The following is a 22,620-nucleotide window of genomic DNA, read 5'->3' on the forward strand; positions in this document are numbered from 1 at the left end:
CCCAGCATGGATTGGGGGACTGCTTTGTTGAGCACCTCAGCTTCATCCAAGAAAAGCAGGAATTCCTGGTGGGCAACCATTTCAATTTCTTTCACCACTTCCATTCCGACATGTCGATCCATGTCCTCCTCCTCTGCTACCAAAAGGCCACTCACAGGTTGGAGAAGCAACACCTCATATTCTGTCTGGGAAACCTCCAACCTGATGACAGGAACATCAATTTCTCCAACTTCCAGTAATTATTTTCCCTTCCCGCTTTTCATTTCCAACTTACCTCTTCTTTTAACTTGCCTGTCATTTCTCCCAGGTGTCTCTTCTCCCTTCCTCTCACCCATGGTCCACTCTCCTCTCCTAGCAGATTCCTTCTTCTCCAGCCCTTGTCTTTTCTACTTATCACCTCCCAGCTTCTCACTTCATCCTCCCTCCCTCAGCTTCCTGCTCCACCTGTCACCTTCCAGCTTGGCCTCTTCTGCCTCCTGCGCCGCCTTGTGCTGGCTTCTTTTCAAAGGTTTCAAAGATACATTTAATGTTAGAGAAATGTATACAATATACAAGCTGAAATGCTTTTTCCTCACAAACATCCATGAAAACAGAGGAGTACCCCAAAGAATGAATGATAGTTAAATGTTAGAAACCCAAAGACCCCCCAGCTCCCCCTCCCACACATAAGCAGCAGCAAACCAATGATCCCCCTTCCAAAGCATCAGCAACCCCCACCAAGCACTCAAGCATGCAGCAAGCATCACCAAAAATACTGACTTACAGTACCCCAAAGACCCGGTAATTCGACATACCACAGACTCTCTTTCTCTCCCTAATAAGGGAAAAAGAGGTGTTTCCGTTTCACAGCGAGAGGGGAGCAACTCATAACAAACAACTCGCTAATTTACGATGTTAAAAGTATGTTGCGTTGCTTTTTCCGAGCTCTGTGCCCAAAGAACTCGGGTCTCTGGCCACACAACCAGCAGCCAGCTTGCTGCTTTTGATCTTCCACGTACTCCCACGGCCTTGAGTCTACCCGGCTCCAGAGCCAAGAAATCCCGAAACTCCAAAGGTGAACTAATCTTCTAGATCACGTCGAATAATGGTCAATTGTGAGTCCCTGAGAGCGGGCCCCATTCCCATAAAGAACAGAAGTCAGCATGTAATTTCAGGTCAAGGTCTTCAAAAGAACCCGGAAAGAAAAAAATAGAAATGTTAAAGATAGAAATAGAGCTGTTTCCAAAAATGGAAACAAAGGAGTCGCCATTAGGCGTCATTGTCTCCTAAGCTCCTCCTCCTTTCCCCCTTCCTTTCCAGTCCCAATGAAGGGTCTCAGCCCAAGTTGTCGACTGTTTTATTCACTTCCATAGATGCCTCCTGACCTGCTGTGTTTGTGTGTGTTAATCTAATCAGGATTCTATTTCAGTATTGAGGGGTAAAAAAACATCAAATTTTGTCAGCATCGCAATTTTAATTAACAATGTTCAAGGCTTATTAGTGGGATTTTCATTTGAATGTAAATTTTACTATGCACAACTAAGTCATTGCTCTTTAAAATACAGTGCACTTCTTTGTAAGTAAATCACTGAGATTCAGTTGGTAAAAGGGGCATTTGCTGAAAAGGTCAGAATATGCTTCTCTTAATAATTATTTTAGAAAATTGTTGGAAACTGAATCAGCTTTGAATTGCCATGTCATGTACTGCAAAAATAAAATGCTGTGAAATCCTTATTTTCTTGAAAGGTAGAAGGTTTCCATTTTATATAAAGATCAGAATTGACCTTCTATTGCAGTATAACATGGAGTGGAGTGACTGAAGTGTTTTGTAATGTACTTTGCAATAAGGTTAAATTATAATTGTTCACTAAACACTCTCAGCATTCCCATCACACACAAGACGTGTGCAGGTCAGTATTTAAAATGACAACTGCTTTAACAATAGGTTTGAGACTTGTGTATGAACTTTATCTATATTTTATTTAGTTTACAAATACGTTCTTAATAAAATATTGGCAAGCACTTTTAACAGAGCAATAATATTAAGGATTTTATAATCTTATATTTTGTAAGTTAGTACATTTATGTATAGGCAATATCCTGTATCCTGCCAATAAATGCTGGAAATTTAAATTTCCTATTGTCAAAAGTATAGTATCCAAAGTTAGAGGCAGTAGTGGGAATTTGCAGAGATTCTCAGATTTTGCATTGGAGATTGACTGCTCATAACCGGCTTTAGATTAAACATCCATTTGACTGAAGCAGCAGTTGGTGGGCTTGAGAGGAAAAAAGGATTTTTTAAAATTATACTTGTTTTTATTTTAAGATTCTTTTGGTTACTTTGCACATTTTTACTTCACTATTGTTTATACAGTACAGTGATTGTACAATATTCTGTACAGTACAGTACAGAACAGTCTAAGGCACATACATATATATAAATGTACGTCGATGTAGATAGATATATAGTTAGCTAGGGTGCCTAAGACTTATGTACAGTATCATATATTGGTTAAAATAGGAAGATGGTTGGGAAACAGAGCTATATGTACATAGCTTTGTATTAGCTCAGTAGTATTAAGTATTATCGGGTAACTAGAAAGACATCATATGCAGTCCTGTGCAAAAGCCTTAGACACCCTTGCAATACATATGCCTAAAACATTTGCACAGTACTATAAAAGTTTCATTGTCAAGAACATTCGGGTGTTCGACAGTCAAGCAAAGTGAGGTATTTTGCTGGTCATCAGAGTATTTAGGGATTTTGGGAGTAAAGGTTCCTCTGACTATTTAAGATCTTGCTGCTTCTCAACTTTATTATTGGTGGGCTGCAGCTCTTCAGGCCAACAATATCTCTGTATCCCTCTGTATCCATATGGTATCAGTGAGGGGTGTGGACATGGTGGAATGTTGCCCTGAGTAAGAAAGATTAGACTCATAATATTTAACTTGAAAATTGGAAGATAATTGTGCATGATGAGGAAATAAAGAAATTTGTTCTTTTACGGCTAAGTTATTTTGTTAATTATAGGATATATATATATTTTTAACTGAATGAAGGTGCTTGTCTTAAAGCTTTATTTTGAATTCCTGCAAAATTTAATTTAAAACTAATGTCCATTGTTCTGAGAGGTGCAGTGACTGATAAGATTCCTTATCTTTTAGGTTTACAGTAGCATGGAACGGCTTTCACTACTTGAAGAGAAGAAAACACCACCTCCAACCAAACGCAGCTTCAGTGAAGAGAAGGAGGACAGAATAGACAGGTTGGATGGGCTTAGCGGCCTGAAGACACGGGACAGGAGCTGGATAATTGGCTCTCCTGAAATGTGAGTTAGCTGCCTACTGTTAAACTGAGGGGAATAAATAAACTAGGCCACTAATATACTGTCACCTCCGTAGGAAAATGATTGGTTAGTGCTTGTTTACAGAAATGTCTATCTTGAATGATCACCTTTGGGACTGATCTGATTACGTCTCAGTAACATTACGAGTGGGAATCAGTTAAAACAAATGCTAGGTGACTTAGACAGCCAGTGATTTTAAGAACATTGGACAAAATCAATTTTTATGGGCAAGTGAATATTGCATTGTTTGCAGTCCTGTTGAGTATGATGACATGTCAAAAATTAACAAGGAAGTGTCCTCCTGATTATCACTAACTGTCCTCTGATGAATTAGTGTTCCTTCAAGTTGAATAACACTTGGATAAAGCAAAGAAGAACATAGCACTGCAGTCCATACCTTTTATGTAATATAATCTGGATAGCATTCAGGTATTGGCAGAAAACTACTAAGTACAGTTGCACCTCAAATCTGCAAGGCAGTGACCGTTGCTAACAAGAGAATGTCTAGCCACATAGTCAATTCCATGCAGTGGTCATATCATCACCAAATCCTCTCCATAAATATTCGTGGGTTCACCATTGACCAGATACTCAAATGGAGTAACCTTGGAAATGTGATTATAAGAAGTCAGAAGTTGTGTGCTCTATAGGTAACACGACATTTCCTAACACCCCAGTGTTTCTCCATCAAATAGAAAGCTCAAGTCAGGGATATCTTTGTCTCCTTTCCTGGATGTGTACAGCACCAATAACACAGATGCTTAACTCCATCCAGTCTGCTAGAGTGGTACCCAGTTCACCACCTTAAACATTCATTCCAAACCTGGCTTCAAAGGTCCAATTTAATGTCAGAGAAATGTATACAATATACATCCTGAAATGCTTTTTCTTCACAACCATCCACAAAAACAGAGAAGTGCCCCAAAGAATGAATGGCAGTTAAACGTAAGAATCCCAAAGTTCCCCCCCCCCCAGCTCCCCTCCCTCCCACGCGTATGCAGCAGCGAGCAACAACGGTCCCTCCCCCCACTGGCAAAAAAAGAAGTAAGTATCGTTACCAGCACCGAGCACTCAATGTGAGCAAAGCAATAGCAAAGACACAGACTTCACTTTTCACCCAGCATTTGACATTCCACAGGTTCTCTCTCTCCTTAATAAGGGAAAAGGAGGTGTCTCTATTTTCCCAGCGAGCGGGAAGACCTAACAAACAGTTTGGTGGTTTACGATGTTAAAAGTCTGTTACGTCACTTTTTTTTGAGATCTGTGCCTGAAGATCGTAACAATCCCAGGTCTTCGGGCCCACAGCAGTAGATTTTCTGACTTCCTGATGACACACAGGTCTCCTGCTGTAACACCAACCCTCGATCCGCCTTTCTCCAGAGCCCTGAGATCTTAGGCTTCCAAATCCGAGCCGGAGTCTTAGGCCGAACCCTTGGTGTGCCGAACAATGGCCAGTCCTGAAACCCTGAGAATGGGTCCCATTCCTGCAATGAACCATAATCAGCGTGTAACTCCGGGTCAGGGTCTTCAAAAGAACCCTGAAAGGGAAAAATAAAGATATTAAAGATGGAAATAGAGCTCTTTCTGAAGATGCAAGGAAAGGAGTCGCTGTTTAGCGCCATCTTAACTTAGCTCCACCTCATTGTGTGCCATCTACAAGATGCAGTAGATTTACTTGTATAGGGTGTCCATATAACATCTCCCAAAACCATGATCCCTACCACGTTCAGGACTTGGAACTGTATCGCTCTTTCTGTATCCACACATAGTCCATATCATGAAACTTCTCCACCAGAAGACTGCAGTGGTTCAAGAAGATAAACCAATAGCATCTTTTCAAGAGCATGTGTGGGCAATAAATGATGGCCCTGCACATTGCACTAATGAAATAGATAGGATTAGTCCTTGGGAAGCTGCTAATTGTCAGACATTCAACCTTTGCCCACATGATGAACAAAAGTTCAATTGACCACTGGATCAAAGATAATAAGGAAATATTAATAAATTATTGTGTGCTGTTCTGGTCACTCCTATTATAGGGAGTATATGGAAGTTTTGGGAAGGGTATAGAAGGAGTTTACCAGGATGCTGCCTGCATTAAACTGTATCAGCTGGTAAGAAGAGATTGAACAAACTTGGATTCTTTTCTCTGAAGCATCAGAGGCTGAGAGAAGGCTGATAAAAGTTTATGAAATTCTGAAAGGCATGGATAGAGTAGATTGACAGATTCTTTTCTACGGGAGAAATGTCAAATACAAGAGGATGTGCATTTAATTTGAGAGGAGGAAAGTTTGAAGAGGATATGCGGGGCCAATTTTCACAGAGTGGCAGGTGCCTGAGTAAGGCTGCCAGGGGTAGTGGTGAAAGCAGATCTGATAGTGACATTTATGAGGTTTTTAGATTGACACATGAATATGCAAGGAATGGAGGGAAATGGGTGTTGTGCAGGCCAACTTTTAATTTTGGTTTAATAAGGTGAAGTTAGCATTGTGTTTGGCACAGAGATCATGGGCATGTTCCTATGCTGTACTCTCCTATGTTCTATACTAAAAGATCATATGATATTTGTGGGGAGGGAAATAAAGTTTATACTTCAATTCTTTCTGAATTGTTGTTTCTCCCCCCACAAATGCTGCCAAGCCTACTGAACTTTCTGCACATTCTCATTATATAATTCACAAATCCGTTAAATGTTCTTTATCGCTCAGATTGACTTCAAGGCAAGGAGACAGAACTATAACAGTAGAGCAGACAGATCTACTAATGGATGTAGTACAAAATGATACAAGTGGAAAGTGCTCCACAAAGAGTATAATGAGATGCAGAACCAGCAGGTGTCCAAGGAGCTCTTCCAGCATTGATAAAGCACATACATATATATTTAGTGCCCTTAACATGATAAAATTCCCTAAAGTATTTATTGGAAGCTTTATCAAAAGTATAGAGAGTTGTCCACTCATGTTTGTCTCAGAGCACCATATGGGTACGATGTTGATGATCATTTATGCAATTGTTTTAATTTATTCTCTTTGGAGACTTGGATAGCCACTCACTATTATCAATTGGCAATAATTGTGGCATCCCTTGGGAATATATATTGGCTAGAAAAGTATTTTTATCATACAGGAAACAATGCACATCATATTGCTGTTTTGTCTTTTTTTTGTTTAGTAAAACATCTCAAGCAAATACATAAATAAATGCAGCATAAAAGAACATGTTCATCTCTAATCATGAAAGTTTTGCATTTTCTCATTCTTTGTTTTTTCCAAAAATGTATATCATTTAGGGTTCCAATTAAATAATTCTCACATCATCAGATTATTTAAAGACCATGAATTTGCTATACATTCCAATTGTTAAATGGTAGTGCGTACATTAAAAAACAAGTAGTTTTGTCTATTAATGGTATTGCATTACTAGATTAAGCTAATTATCTTGATAGTTCTGTTGTATGCTATGAAGAAAACGATAAGGTAGATAATTTTAATGACTAATGTATGGTTTCCTCATAACCTCTCCAACTATCTATCTTCCTTCAGTATCAGAAAGCGCATGTCATTGTCAGAATCTTCCCACACTGAAAGTGATTCGAGCCCTCCACTAACAGTGAGACGCCGTTGTTCAACTCTAATAGAAATGCCACGCTTTTCTATATCTGGAGATGAAGAAGGAAAGAAGCAACAAACAACTAGGACAAGAGAGGAAGTGTCCTTAACTATTCCAGAACAGCCTACTGAGAAAGACCTTACTCTGCAAGTGGATGTTATCCCTGCCACACCTCCCTCAACAATGAGTAATACCAGTAGCTCGACTTTGACAGGTAATGTGCATAAGTGAAAATGCTTTAAAGATCACATGATCAATAATCAGCCTGAAATTGGATGGCTGCTTTTAATGCTCATCTTTAGTTCTGAGGGTATTATGAGTCACTATGTACTGTGGTCATGAAGTCAGGTGTAGGCCAGATGAAATTAAAGGTACCCACTTGCATGATGTTTGAGATAAGTTTGTCCCACTGAGACAGGGAAAAGATGGTAGGGTAAAGGAACCATGTTTGACAAGAGCAGAAGAACATTTAGTCAAGAGGAAGAAAAAAGCATACTTAATGTTTAGGGAGTGAAATTCGTGCAGGGTTCTTGAGTAGACAGGAAGGAGCCTAAGGAGGGACTCAGGAGAGCTAGAAAGGCAAGTAAAAAGATCTTGATGAGTAGGATTAAGAAAAAAGAACCCAAGCTGTTCTACACAACATGAAGAACATGAAGATAACTAGTGCCAAAGTAGGACTGCTCAGGGATAAAGAGGGAAATATACCTGGATGTGGAGGAAGTAGGGGAGGTCCTTAATGAACATTTGCTTTAGTGTTTACCAGGGAGAGGGACTTTGAAGAATCTGATGTCGGTGTAGAACAGACTTATGTTCTGAAGCATGTTGAGGTTAAGAAAAAGGTATTTTTTGGAACTTCTGAAAAACATCAGCACATGGTCACAGGAGTTGAACCACAGGATTAAAAGATAATAAAAATTGTTCCATTGCTCAAGAAAGATAATAGAGATAATATTGGGACTTGAATGAGGAAGTGACAGAGTAGGTGAGTAAGTTTGCAGATGACATAAAAGTTTGTGGTGGTGTGGATGGTGTAGCAGGTGGTTGTAGTTTACAACAGGGCATTGATAGGATGCAGAGCTGAACAGACAAGTAATAGGTGGAGTTCATTCTGGAAAAATGTGAAGTGATTCACTTTAAGGTTGAACTTGAAGGTAGAATATAGGGTTAAAGTAGGATTTTGAATAGTGTGGAACAGCAGAGGGATTTTGGGGTCCAAAATTGCAGCACAGATTGATAGGGTGTGGTTAAGAAGGTATTTAACCTTCATTAGTCAGGTGACTGAGTTCAAGAATCATGAGGTAATATTGCAGCTCTTTAAAGCTCTGGTTCGACCACACTTGGAGTACTGTTGACACGAGAGATACTGTAGATGCTGGAGTTTGTGTATACTGATTTTAGCTGTTAATTCAATGAAAAGCAGGTGTCATTCATTTGTCGTTGGCTGCATAATCTGTGCCACTGTTAAGTAGCTTTAATTTGTATTCCAGCCAGCAGCACTGCTGACCTATCTGATCAGAGATCTCGCAGTAACAGTGCAGAGGGATCAGACTCTTCGACTCCAAAAGCAATCAGTGACCTAGCAGCCCGCAGAGCTCGACACAGGCTATTATCTGGAGAATCAACTGAGAAGCGGACCTCCAGGCCTGTCAATAAAGTGATCAAATCAGCTTCCGCAACTGCCTTGTCCCTTATGATCCCTTCAGGTGAGGATTAAGCTGGACGACCTGAAAGAACCTTGGTATTAAATTGTTTATTGACTCTAGAATCAACAATTTTAAATATTCTATCCTTTACAGAGATGACTAAATTAGAGAAGAGACAAAGTGAGCAATGAAACAGCGTATTAGGATTTCAACTTATAAATCATGGAGAAGTAAAACATGTTCAAGTTTCATCCCCTTTTCTCAATTCCTCCATCTCCACTGCATCTGCTGTCAGGATAAGGCTCATCATTCTATGATTAAGGAGATGTCTTCCTTTTTCGAAGAAAGAGGCTTCCCTTCCACAATCGCATCTGTTCCATTTCATGCACGTCTGCTCTTACCCCATCCTCCCACCACTCTACCAGGAATATAGTTCCTCTTGGACTCACTATCACCCCACCACCCTCCGTTCAGCACATAAATCTTTGAAACTTCGGCCTCCTCCAATGGGATCCCACCACCAAGCACATCTTTTCCTTCCCCCCCCAACCCTCCCACTTTCTGTTTTCCACAGGGTTCGCTCCCTACGTGACTCCCTTGTCCATTTGTCCCTCCCCACTGATCTCCCTCCTGGCACTTATCCTTACAAGTGGAACAAGGGCTACACCTGCACCTACATCTCTTCCCTCACTACCATCCAGGGCCAAAACGGTTCTTCCAGTTGAGGCAACACTTCACCTGTAAGTCTGTTGAAGTTATTTACTGTGTTCAGTGCTCCTGGTGTGGCCTCCTGTACATCGGTGAGACACAATGGAGATTGGGAGACTGCTTCGCCGAGCATCTATGCTCAACCTGCCAAAGCAAGCGGGATTTCCCAGTGGTCACCCATTTTAATTCCACTTCCCATTCCCATTCCGATATGTCCAGCCATGGCCTCCTCCACTGCCATGATGAGGCCACACTTAGGTTGGAGAACAACACCTTATATTCCATTTGGGTAGCCTCCAACCTGGTGGCATAAACATTGATTTCTCAAACTTCCAGTAATGCCCCTCAACCCCACCCCTCCATTTCCCATCCCGTTTTCCCTCTCTCACCTTATCTCCTTGCCAGCCTGTTGCCTCCCTCTGGTGCTCATTCCCCCTTCTTTGTTCCATGGCCTTCTGTCTCTTTCACCAATCAACTTCCCAGCTCTTTACTTCATACCTTCCCTTCCAGGTTTCACCTATCATTCTGTGCATCTCTCTCCCTACCCCATCCCTTTAAAATCTACTCCTTAGCATTTTTTCTCCAGTCCTGCCAAAAGTTTCGGCCCAAAAGGTCGACTGTGCTTTTTTCGGTAAATGCTGCCTGGCCTGCTGAGTTCCTCCCAGCATTTTATGTGTGTTACTCAGATTTCTAGCATCTGCAGATTTTCTGATGTTCAAGTTTTTAACTTAACATTTCCTTTGTATTTTATTATGATGAATGATAGTTTTGAATATATGCAATAATAAAGTACTCATTGATACGTAATGATATTTCAAATTATCAATTTAGAATGTTCCAACATAACTGATAAAAAGAAAGGGAAATACTGGGATCACATTCTCCCCAAGATGCTTGATCAACTTGTAACTGATGTTCTAATTTTTTCTTCTCTCTTAAATAAAACATTATTCAGTTATTCAGTTCAGCAAGTTCTGACTTGTTTCAGCTTCACAAGAAATAATACATTTTTTCTTCTGTTAATGTGTAGGTTTGAATGCTCATTTTCAAAGTCTCCAAATGAAAACTATAGTTAAAAATGTTTCAAAGATCATTCAATATTACCACAAAGATTTCCTGCTCTTAAAATATTTTGCAAACATTCTTTTTCTGTGGTATTGCATGTTATTGGAATAGCCTGGGGTAAAACCGACCATTAGACAGTTCTGTACCACATTGTGCCATTGTTCCCACTTGTAAAACAAACAGATTTTCAAGCCTCATTCCTTCCAAGTGCACTGCTCTCCACTCTCTGCACACTAATCCTAACCTCACCATCAAACCCACAGATAAAGGGTTGACAGTAGTAGTCTGGCAAACTGACCTCTACCTTGTTGAGGCCAAGCAACAACTGTAAGCTGTAACCACCTCTTATGTACCCCTCGAACAGGCCACCACAAAGGAGCACCAGGCCATTGTCTCCCACACCATCACCAAACATGAACTCCAAGGATCTCCTATCCACTACAACCAACCTCATAATTCCCTCACCTCACAGCACCAATTTCTATTTCCTACCCAAGATCCACAGACCTGCCTGGCCAGGTATACTCATTGTTACAGCTTGTTCCTGCCCCACTGAACTTGCATACCTTGACTCAGTTTTATCCCTCTGTTTCAGTCTCTTCCTACCTACATCCTTGATGTTTCACACACTCTTGATCTTTTCAATGATTTCAAGTTTCCTGTCTATATTTTCGCTATAGATGTCCAGTCCCTGTACGCCTCCATCCCCTTTCAGGAAGGCCTCAAAGTTTTCCGTTTCTTTCTCGACACCAGACCCAACCAGTTCCCCTCCACCACCACTCTCCTCCGTCTGGTGGAACTGGTCCTCACTCTCAGTAATTTCTCTTTGGCTCTTCCCAGTTCCTTCAAATAAAAGTTGTAGGCATGGGTACTTGCGTAGGCCCCAGCTAAACCTGCCTTTTTGTTGGCTACGTGGAACCATCTATGTTCCAAGCCTACAATGGTATCACTTCCCAAATTCTCCTGCGACTGCATCATCATCGACTGCATTGGTGCTGTTTCTTGCACCCATGCAGAGCTGGTCAACTTAATCAACTTTGCCTCCAACTTCCACCCTGCCCTCAAATTTACCTGGTCCATTTCTGACACCTCCCTCCCCTGTCTCTATTTCTGGTGACAGCTTTTCTACTGATGTCTATTGTAAACCCACGGACTCTCACAGCTTTCTGGACTATACCTTTTCCCACTCTGTTACTTGTAAAAATCTATCCCTTTCTCTCAATTCCTGCAACTCTGCCTCATCTATTCTCAGCATGAGACTTCTCCTTCCAGAACTAAGGAGATATCCTCCTTCTTCAAAGAAAGGGGCTTCCCTTCCTGCACCATCAATGCTGCCCTCACCTGCATCTCTTCCATTTCGTGCATGTCTACCCTTACCCCATCTTTCCAACACCCCACAAGAGATAAGATTCCTCTTGTCCTCATCTAAGGTTCATCTTGTCTCACCCCACCAGCCTCCACATCTGGCATGTAATTCTCCGTAACTTCCGCCATCTCCAATGGGATTCCACCACCAAGCACATCTTTCTCTCCCTTTCCCGGTTTCACCTATCACCGACGACCTTTTCTTTCTTCCTCCCCTTCCCCCATCTTCTTGCTCTGACTTCTTATTTCTTTTCCTCCAATCCTGATTAAGGGTCTTGGCCCGAAACAGTGACTGTTCACTCTTTTCAATAGATGCTGCCTGGCCTGCTGAGTTCCTCCAGCATTTTGTGTGTGTTGCTTGGATTTCCAGCATCTGCAAATTTTCTCTTGTTTGTATTTTAAAGCCCTTTATGGCAAACATTGAAATATTTTTAAATAGATTCTTATTTAATTAAGTCAATTCTGTATGAAGATTGATGGAGATTGACGTGTTCACTTGTAATAGTACATAAAATAGTTTGTTGAATATTGTGTACCCCCGAGAGAAAATCTACTTTTTGCTAGTGAAACTTGGAATAAACCTTACAAATTAACTACTTTTATATCCTTTGTTCATATAGATCATCATATTGGTTCTCCTTTAGCCAGCCCTATGTCACCACGTTCTTTATCGTCCAATCCATCTTCACGGGATTCTTCACCAAGCCGAGATTTTTCTCCAGCAGTAAGCAATTTGAAGCCTCCAATCATTATCCACAGAGCAGGGAAAAAATATGGGTTTACTCTTCGTGCTATCCGAGTTTACATGGGAGAGAGTGATATCTTTACTGTTCACCATATGGTCTGGGTAAGTAGAATTTACTGAGTAAATAACTGTTATGTTGCATATCAAGTGGGAAAATCTAGATTTGGTTATGTCCTCTTCAGACTGGTGAGCTGTATCCTCCTTTCATCTTGTGCGCCTTCTTTGTATTGCAGCATGTTGAGAGTGATGGACCTGCCCATGATGCTGGCCTGCGTGCAGGGGACTTGATAACTCATGTAAATGGAGAGCCTGTCCATGGTCTGGTGCACACAGAAGTGGTGGAACTCATATTAAAGGTAATGCACACTTGCAGAAAACACGTATGTGATTTGTTTTCTGCTAGGCTCCTGCACTTTCTCTGTGGGCTTCCCCTGGGTGATTTGGATTCCTCCTGTATGTTGGATGTTAGGTTAATTGACTGCTGCAGGTGGTTGCCAGGAGAAGTGGAGTGAGAGGAAAGAAATGGGATGGAAGAGGAAAAATAGTGTTAGTCTAGATGGCTTAAGGGCTTGTCTCCCTGTTGAGTTTCTCTACAACTCATTACCTGATGTGAAATTTGAAGAAGGATGTTTAGGTGTCATTTCCACCTGGAGAGCTTGATCATTGCTGATAATCCATTGCTTTGTAGATGTTGAATCGTTTCTAAATATGATGGTTGTGGACTACTTTAATATATAACGTCTGCTTTAACACTCAGTTTAAAAAAAAATCTTAGTCTGAAAGCCAAACTAGTTTCAGAAATGACATCAAATAAGTAATCAGCTTAACAGTCCATGTAGCATCTATATAAAAGAGTAAAAGAGAGCATTTTGGAATTAACTTCCACTGGGACAAAGAAAGAGCCAGTTGAGACCAGACTTGGAGTATTGTTTGCAGATTTGGGCTTCTTATTTTAGAAAGGATATACTGACATTGGAGACGTTTCAGAAAAGATTCACAAGACTGATTCCAGGAATGATAGAATTACTGTATGAGGAATGTCTGGCAGCTCTTGGGCTGTATTCCCTGGAGTTCAGGAGAATGAGGGGGGATCTCATAGAAACATTCCAAATGTTAAAAGGCCTGAACAGATTAGATATGACTAAGTTAAATCCCATGGTAGGGGAGTCTAGGACAAGAGGGCACGACTTCAGGATTGAAGGACATCCTTTTAGAACTGAGATGCGGAGAAATTGCTTTAGTCAGAGGGTGGTAAATCTGTGAAATTTGTTGCCATGAGTGGCTGTGGAGGCCAAGACACTGGGTGTATTTAAAGCAGAGATAGATAGGTTCTTGATTAGACAGGGCATGAAAGGGTATGGGGTGAAGGCAGGGGATTGGGGATGACTGGATGAATTCAATCAGCCCATGATTGAATGGCGGAGCAGACTCAATGGACTGAATAGCCTACTTCTGCTCCTATATCTTATGGTTTTATGGTCTTAAAACAGATTCACGAGACTAATTCTGAAATGACCTACAGTGACTTATAAAAGTATTTAGTCCCCAACCCTTTGTTCACATAAATATTATATCCAGGGGACTTTGATCAATTTAACTGAGAATTTTGATTTGTGGTTCACATGCTGCTTTTTCACAGTAAAACTCAAAGAACAGGGAAAATTGTAAAGCATGAAATCTAAAAATTGAAAAGCTGAAATGTCAGCAGTTCAAAAATATGAACCCCCACCCCCCCCTTTGCTCATTACTTAGTTGAATCGCCTCTTGCAGCTATTACAGCCAGTAGTCCTTTTGGATAAGTCTCTATTAGCTTTGCACAACTTGACTATTCCTCCTTGCAAAATTACTCAAGCTCTGCCGGGTTAGTTGGTAAGTCACTCAGAGTGGCTGTGGACAGCAATCTTGAGGTCTTGCCAGAGACGTTCGATCGGGTCAAGGTCAGGCTCTGACTCGATCACTCAAAGATATAAACTTTCTTCCTTTGAAGTCACTCCATGGTTACTCTGGCAGGTCATTGTCCTGCTGAAAGATGAACTTCCTCCCCAGTTTGCGCTTTCTGGTAAGACTAGCAGGCTTTTATCTAGGATCTCTCTATATTTAGCAGCATTCATCTTCCCATCAATCCTGACTAGATTTCCAGTCCCTGATACTGAAAAGCATCCCCATAGCATGATGCTACCACCACCATACTTTACAGCAGGGATTGTGTTACCTGGCTGATGCACAGTATTAGATTTATGCCACAAGTGTCACCTAATGTTAAGTCTCAGCCGACCATAAGACCTCCTTTCACATCTTTACAGTACCTTCTAAGTGACACATTGCAAAGTCGTAATGGGCAAGGGTGTGCATTTTTTTTAAGCCAGGGTATTTTCCTTGCCACTCTTCCATAAATCCCCTTTTTGTACCAGGCCTTGGAGATTGTGGAGACATGATCTTCATCTCCAGTTACAGCCACTGACTTCTGCTGCTCACTCAGAATGACTGTTGGCATGGTATTAGCCTCTCTTACAAGTGCCATTCCTCTCCATGACTAAGTTTAGAGGGACAGTGTGACCTGGGCAGTGTGGTGGACTGCACTGACATCTAATTTATGCTCGGTGCCTTTGAGGTGGTCTTGTACCCTTCTCCAGATTTGTGCTTTTCTGTTATAATTTCCCTGACTTGCCTTGAATTCTCTTTTCTCTTAATTTTGGTTTGGTCAATTGAAATTCTACCATACTGTTAGAATTTACAGAGAAAGAGGTATTTATTCTGCTAACCTTCCAATTTTCTGCATCTACAAATTGGGTGAGTTGGTAAGGTAATATACAGTATTGCACCAGAAGAAAGTTAACACAGTAATTACAAAAGGGATAAATAATTTTATTCCCTTTTTTATTTTTGATAATTGTTAACAGGTTTTGGCATTTTTCTTTTGATTTAGCATGATGCACAATGTTTTATAGATGATCTCAAAACATCCAATATATTTTAAATTTAGAAGATGAGACAGTAAAATGTGAAAATTGTCGTGGGCACCATATTGCTATCACAGGTAACTAAAAAGTTTGGAAGATTGAGGGGTAATCTTACTGAAAAGTCTAAGAACCTTGGAGGCATTGAAGGTTTTATATAGAGGTGCTTGGATTAGTCAAAGCATCTGAATGAAGATGGTTAAAAATTTAGGGAAAATCTTTAGAAACTGATGTGCATGGGAAAAGCTTGTAAAAGTAATGTATCTCTGGTGCTCTCTGCCTCAGTGTGTTGTGGAGACAAGATTATTAAAGGTATTTAAAGAAGAAGCAGACATTTTTTTAGAAAGATATTTCCAACAGGTAGCTGACTCCTGCTATTTTCTTACGTTATTAGGACTATCACTTTGCTTGAAAGTTATAGCTCTCCAATAACTGGGTAGTCTTTGTTTTACTGCTCTGCATGGATGAAAAAGAACTGCACTGTGGAAACTGTTAGCATTAAACTATATGTAAATGTCAAAATTTGGCCAATTGGATTGATTTGAATTTTTTAATGGTTTAAAACTACCCCAAATCAAAATCTATATAAAATGTTTAGAAATTGTTTTGGACTACTCTTCTTGTAACAGTATCTTAAGATGTTTACCATGTTGTGGTATTTAAATCTCTGAACCGATGTCAGTACTTAATGTAGAATAATGTATATTTAAAATTAAATTCAAAGATACAAAAAATAAAAAAAAATATTTCCAATGAGCAGAGTGGAAACAAGGTTTCAATATCAACAACTCCTTTTGAGAATACATCAATCAAGGTTGGGCCAGCTCGGCGATCTACACACAAGTCAAAGATGGCAAGGAGGAATAAGAAGAGTAAAACAAAAGATGGCCAAGACAGGTATTGTTCCCCAAAAAGCTGAAATAATCACCATAGTAATTCTGCCTATTTAATCCTGATTGACATGAGCAGGGTAGTTTTTCATTTTTGCTGTAATTGATTGCATATGAATTATTAATGGACATAATTTATGGTGGTTGGTAACAGGATGGTGGGAGGGACGTGTGTGCTGAAAATCAAAACTAAGATAGAATGATTAGAAGGGTTCTGAGGATAAGCACGGTGTAGATTTAAAGTTCACTGTCAAACAGAGTAGTGAAGAGCAAAATCTTAATCCCATTTGAACCACAATAGAATGTGGCTACAAGTCTATTGTTTTGGAACTGAGATTCGTTTGAACAGCTTTTTTTTTGCTAAGCATGGATATGGTATGTTGAATGATGACCAGGTCTGCAGTAAATTTCTCCGTTAAATAACTGCTTCAGATTTTTATTCAACAGAAATTTCCATTGTATTCGCACCCAATAATGTGCATTGTTCTTCATTTGTGAAGGCCAAAGTTTGAATGACCAGTTTCTTTCATGTTATTTTGTATAGTATTTGTTCAGTTCCTTGTTGTGATAGTCTATATCTGGAAGATTTGCAATGTGATACAATAGGAAGACTATATAAACTTGTGTTATACCGTGCCTATAAAAAGTATTCACCCCTCCATCTTCCGGAAGTTTTCATGTTTTATTGTTTTGCAGAATTTAATTTGTTTTTTTATATACAAATACACTAATCAGCAGAAAAGGACTCTTTCGTGTCAATGTGTCCTTTCTACCTCAGGTGACTGAAGAAGTTCGGCATAGGCCCCCAATTCCTCAAGACCTTTTACAGGGGCAACATTGAGAGCACACTGGTTGTATCACCTCCTGGTATGGGAGCTGCACCAACCTTGATCACTAGGTACTGCAGAGAGTGCTACGGCCAGCCCAGCATATCTGTGGTTGTGATCTTCCCTCCATTGAGGACATTTATAGCAGCAGGTACAGAAAGAAAGCCTGGAAGATCATTGGGGACACCAGTCACCCGACCATAAACTGTTTCAACTGCTTCTGTCTGGCAAATGGTACAGCAGCATTAAAGCCAGGACCAGCAGTCTATGGGACAGCTTTCTAATAGTGAATTCTATTAAATTCACACTTCTGTACATTGCAACAGAGTCATAAGGCAAAGATTTTTGCTCCCCCAAATTGTGGGATAGATGTAAGATTTAAATACAAAAACAACATTATTGATTGCATAAGCATTCACCTGCTTCAAGTCAGTATTTAGTGGATGCACCTTTGGCAGCAATTACAGCCTTGAATCTGTGTGGATAGATCTCTATCAGCTTTGCACATGTGGACACTGCAATTTTTCCCCATTCTTTACGAAACTGCTCAAGCGCTGTCAATGCATGCAGATCATGACTGAACAGCACTTTTCAAGTCTAGTCACAAATTCCCAATTGGATTGAAGTCTGGACCCTGACTTGGCCACTCTAGGACATTAACTTTGTTGTTTTTAAGCTATTCCTGGGTAACTTTGGCTTCGTGCTTGGGGTTATTGTCTTGCTGGAACACAAATCTTCTCTCAGGTCGCGGTTCTCTTGCAGACTGCATCAGGTTTTCTTCCAGGATTTCCCTGTATTATGCTGCATTCATTTCACCCTCTATCTTCACAAGCTTTCCAGGGCCTGCTGCAGTGAAGCATCCCCACGGCATGATGCAGCCACCACCGTGCTTCATGGTAGAGATGGTGTGTTTTTGATTACCTGCGGAGTTTGGCTTACGCCAAACATAGTCTGATGGCCAAAAAGTTCAATTTTGGTTTCATAAGAACACTGAACCCTTTTCCAGCTGACTTCAGAGTCTCCCACATGCCTTCTGACAAACTCTAGTGGAGATTTCATGTGAGTTTTTTTTTCAACAGTGGCTTTTTCTTTGCCATTCTCCTATAAAGCTGCGACTGTCAAAGCACCCTGCAACATTTGTATGCGCAGCCTCTCCCAGCTCAGCTACTATAGCTTGCAACTTCTCCAGAGTTGTCATAGGTCTCTTGGTGGTCTCACGGACTAATCCCATTCTTGCATGGTCACTCAGTTTTTAAGGATGGCCTGCTCCAGACAGATTTACAGCTGTGCCATATTCTTTCAATTTCTTGATGATTGACTACAAATTGTACTCCAAGAGATATTCAGTGACTTGGAAATTTTCTTGTAACCATCTCCTGACTTGTGCTTTTCAGTACCCCTTTGGCAGAGTTGCTTGGAGTGTTCTTTTGTCTTCATGGTGTGGTTTTTGCCAGGATACTGACTCTCTAGCAGTTGGACCTTCCAGATACAGGATTTTTATATAGTAAAAATATAGTATATTTTTACTATATAAAAGATATTTACTATATAAACATATAGTATTTTTACTATAATCAATTGAAACACCTTGAATATACACGGTGATGTCCATTTCACTAATTATGTAACTACTAAAATCAATTGGTGGCATGAATGATGATTTTGTGTGTCATATTAAATGGGATGAAAACTTATGCAATCAATTATGTAGTGGTTAATATTTGTAATTAATTTAGATCACATTGTAGAGATCTGTTTTCACTTTGACACAAAAGATTTTTTTTTCTATTGATCAGTGTCAGAAAAAGCCAAATTATATCCACTGTGATTCAATGTTGTAAAACAATAAAACATGAAAACTTCCAAGGGAGGTGAATCCTTTTTAAGGGCACTGTAATTGTGTGTTAGTTTCCTGGAAATATGGTTGACATTTATGGTAGATAATTACAGTACTATTTTCACAATAGATCTAATGGCTGCATCCAGCTTCTTTGTCAGTGAGATCTCTGAGAGTATTGCAAGTTCCTCTTCGGTATCACTTTGATGGCTTGGTCTACTGTTGTCACCATGTTAATGTGCAATTCATAATGGCATTCTTAGAAGTTTGATGGTCATCTGTCAACTGTACTCTAGTGAATGGTCCCTGATATTAATCAGAACATTTCTGAGTTCCTTTTATTTTTTGTAGTTTGTAATGTTATGCCTGTGTTTTTAATTTTTTTTAATTTACAGTAAGAAGAGAAATTCCCTCTTTCGCAAGATTACAAAACAAGCCTCATTGCTACATACAAGTCGGAGTTTGTCCTCTCTGAATCGATCGCTTTCATCGAGCGAAAGTGTGCCAGGTTCACCAACGCACAATCTTTCCCCTCGCTCACCAACACAGAATTATAGGTCCGCAGCAGATTCTACGCATTCAGGTAGATCTCCTTTCTTTATTTGAAATCTTATACTTTCGAAAACTAAATATAACTCATTCTTTTTTAAAAAAAATTGCTCACTTTAATCTGTATTGCCTTGACTTAAGATAATTGTCTTGATTTAAAATAGTCTTGAATTTCTTAGGAACGTAATAATACAGAAATTATGCTTTCTTGCTGATAGAAGCTTACATCAATATTTTCCCTGGCACTCCTTTGTTTGTTTGGAATGGATAAGTGTTTTTAAGCTGGTACGTGTGCCTCCTTGGGGTGCGATTGAGGTTGGAGTAAATCATGCATTGCTTTTTTTGCATCTCTCGAGTTAAATGACTTTCTAGAACAATTTAGTACAAAATTTTTCTTCAAATATCCTACTGTTTTCAAGTATATCAGCAGTCAAATATATAGTCTAAAAATAGAAGTGAAGGCATTGCAGGTTAAATTTAAATTGACTGCTTTAGGTGCTCAACACAACCGCGTTGTAATAACTCTGCTGGACTGTCGTGCTGAATGCTATTGGCCTGGTAAAATCTCTCAGGCCTTCCTGGCTTCTAGATTGTTTTTTAAATATACTATTCTTATTAAGTTTTCAATCTCCTGACTTTATGTCTTATACCAGAGTATCTTTTGAATGGTAATACGAATTGATTGCAATATTGGTAATTGAGTAAATATAGTCAAAGTAAAAATAAATTAATTATGGAAGATGAGGGAACATTGAATGGTAACAAAAAAGGTGGTTGAAACAGCAAGCAAAAGTTTGATTTACTCCAAGAAAAACTGCAGACCACTTTGTGGATGGTTGATGTTAATGTCTTGTTTCAATAGTCTGAAATGATTTATGTTGGATACTTGGATCATGCATTAAGATGGTATCAGTGCACATCAAAAATTCCAATGAAATGATATAATTAATTGATTAGAGCTTCTATGTGCTTTTTGTTGTATGAAATTCATTTATTGTAATTCTCACATACTTTATGTACTTCTGAATCTATTTGTGTACTCCACTGTGTTGGAAATGCTGACCACCTTCTCCCAAGCCATTGATTCCCAAGCCAAAACTATGATTCCCTAGTTTTGTGAAGTATCCTTTCTTGCAAAATCCCAGTTATCGTCTGGTAATTGTCCGTAATTGACCATCAATAAAATTTGCACTATACTACTATGAATCAGAACATGTTATGCTCAAGTTTCATTACAGACTTAAATGCACATCTAGCCTGATTATCCATTAATATATTTTCTGTTACAGACAAATTAGGAATCATTTTTTCCCAAAAATGTTAAATTTAGGTGGCATCCATCGGTCTCGAGAGACCATGGATCTGCGCCTGGAGTTTCCAGGGCGCAGGCCTGGGCAGGGTTGTATGGGAGACTGGCAGTTGCCCAAGCTGCAGGCCTTCCCCTCTCCACGCCACCGATGTTGTTCAAGGGAAGGGCACGAGGACCCATGCAGCTTGGCACCAGTAACGTTGCAGAGCAATGTGTTGTTAAGTGCCTTGCTCAAGGAAACAAACACGCTGCCTCAGCTGAGGCTCAAACCAGTGACCTCCAGGTTACTAGTCTGATGCCTTGCCCACTAGGACACGCGCTAACAGAAGTGTTAAATACAAACCCCTTTAATGTGTGGATAACTGTAATTATACAAAACGTAACAAACTACATGCCCTATTTTAAGATCACCAAAGTCTGGGGTACCTCAAAGAATTTAATCCGTAAAGAAGAAAGCAGATGAAAACAGATGTGAGGATGCCATAAAATATTAAAATATCAGAGGGTGGCTAAAAGATAGGATCAACTTTATTTTCAACATGATTAAAGGCTGATCAGTATGTTGACCAGATGACTCATAAACCCAAATTTATTAAAGAGAAAACAAAAGGATCTATAATTCAATAGAGAGTCAGGAAACTTTGGAAACTTCAACTCTTTGCAAGTATTACGAAGCAGTAACTCTACCAAGGCTTGAATGTAATGGCCAGATGTCAAATTAAATGCTTTCCTCATTTCAGGTCAAAATTGGTATTCAGTTAAGATGGATAAACTCGTGGAATGTGATCATATTTCATTAGTTTTAAACTCTGAAAAGTGTTTTTATTTTACATGTATAAAGTAAGTTTGCACTGTGATAATTGTAGAACATGCTGTTTGAAGTCATTTTGTTTCTTCAATTTAAGATTTCAGTAATAACTTGTGAATCAGATCACACAAAAAAAAACAAATTGCCAGATTGTCTTAGATTGTTGAAACTGGAAAATTCAGTATTATTTGCTGTGCAAAGCAGCAAGGTCAAAGAATTGTTCTGGATTCCAAGAAACTTATTTTCCCTCATCTTACTTGCATCATAATAAATTGTATGTCTTTATATTCACTGAAAATGAGACAACTTCCTTTTATGTAGAGTAATTGAAGAACTCATATCTATTTGTTTTTTTCTCAGTGGTATGTTTTTATCACTGTTAATTTTAAAACTGACAGTGCACCAGCAGTTTATGGTCATTTCTGATTACTTTTGAACTATTGATTTCATCAGAAAGTCATCATGTGAGTTAATGTTGCTAGTTCGATAATTCTGAAGAAATAGCAATTGTTTTCTTTTGAATAATTTGTATTTGGACAATTCCATTTGTGCTTATAGCAATGGTATTTGCAACCCATTGAAAAGGATCATGAATAATGTGTTACTGGCTTCCGTCATTGCTACCACATAACTCCAAATGATGGTCAGCACAGAGGGTCTGTTTCTATGCTGTATCTCTCTGACTCTATTATTAAATATCTGTACCCCATAAATTAATTAAAAATGTCAGCCACAAAAGATATGGGCCATATATGAACTGTATCATGTCCTGAGCTCAGTACATTATGTAACTACCGCCAATCATGCTGATTAGATGCACTGTCATCTGACCTCCAGCATATCTTCTACTTTCTTGCTGTAGATGCAGAAGTCCAGAACAGGATGAAAGATACACTACATTTGTTATTGATATACCTTGTACTACCTGATGCACTGTATAATGTATTGATTGATCTGTATGGAAAATGTGCAAAACAAATTT

The 22,620-nt window shown here is 39.5% G+C and overlaps 1 protein-coding gene across 5 annotated transcripts in view; it reads left to right on the top strand.

Annotated features, from left to right (window-relative positions):
* mast2 (microtubule associated serine/threonine kinase 2) overlaps positions 1 to 22,620 on the top strand; it is a 406,821-nt gene that overhangs the window by 380,176 nt on the left and 4,025 nt on the right. For all 5 annotated transcript variants that reach the window (XM_059984199.1, XM_059984201.1, XM_059984202.1 and 2 more), the window contains 7 exons: positions 3,145 to 3,308; positions 6,869 to 7,149; positions 8,423 to 8,638; positions 12,337 to 12,563; positions 12,695 to 12,817; positions 16,179 to 16,315; positions 19,368 to 19,555. In XM_059984199.1, the coding sequence (XP_059840182.1) occupies positions 3,145 to 3,308; positions 6,869 to 7,149; positions 8,423 to 8,638; positions 12,337 to 12,563; positions 12,695 to 12,817; positions 16,179 to 16,315; positions 19,368 to 19,555 (1,336 nt within the window). The remainder of the gene's footprint in view (positions 1 to 3,144; positions 3,309 to 6,868; positions 7,150 to 8,422; positions 8,639 to 12,336; positions 12,564 to 12,694; positions 12,818 to 16,178; positions 16,316 to 19,367; positions 19,556 to 22,620) is intronic.

The sequence above is a fragment of the Hypanus sabinus genome, chromosome 11 (genome assembly GCF_030144855.1).
Source record: "Hypanus sabinus isolate sHypSab1 chromosome 11, sHypSab1.hap1, whole genome shotgun sequence".
Lineage (NCBI taxonomy): Eukaryota > Metazoa > Chordata > Chondrichthyes > Myliobatiformes > Dasyatidae > Hypanus > Hypanus sabinus.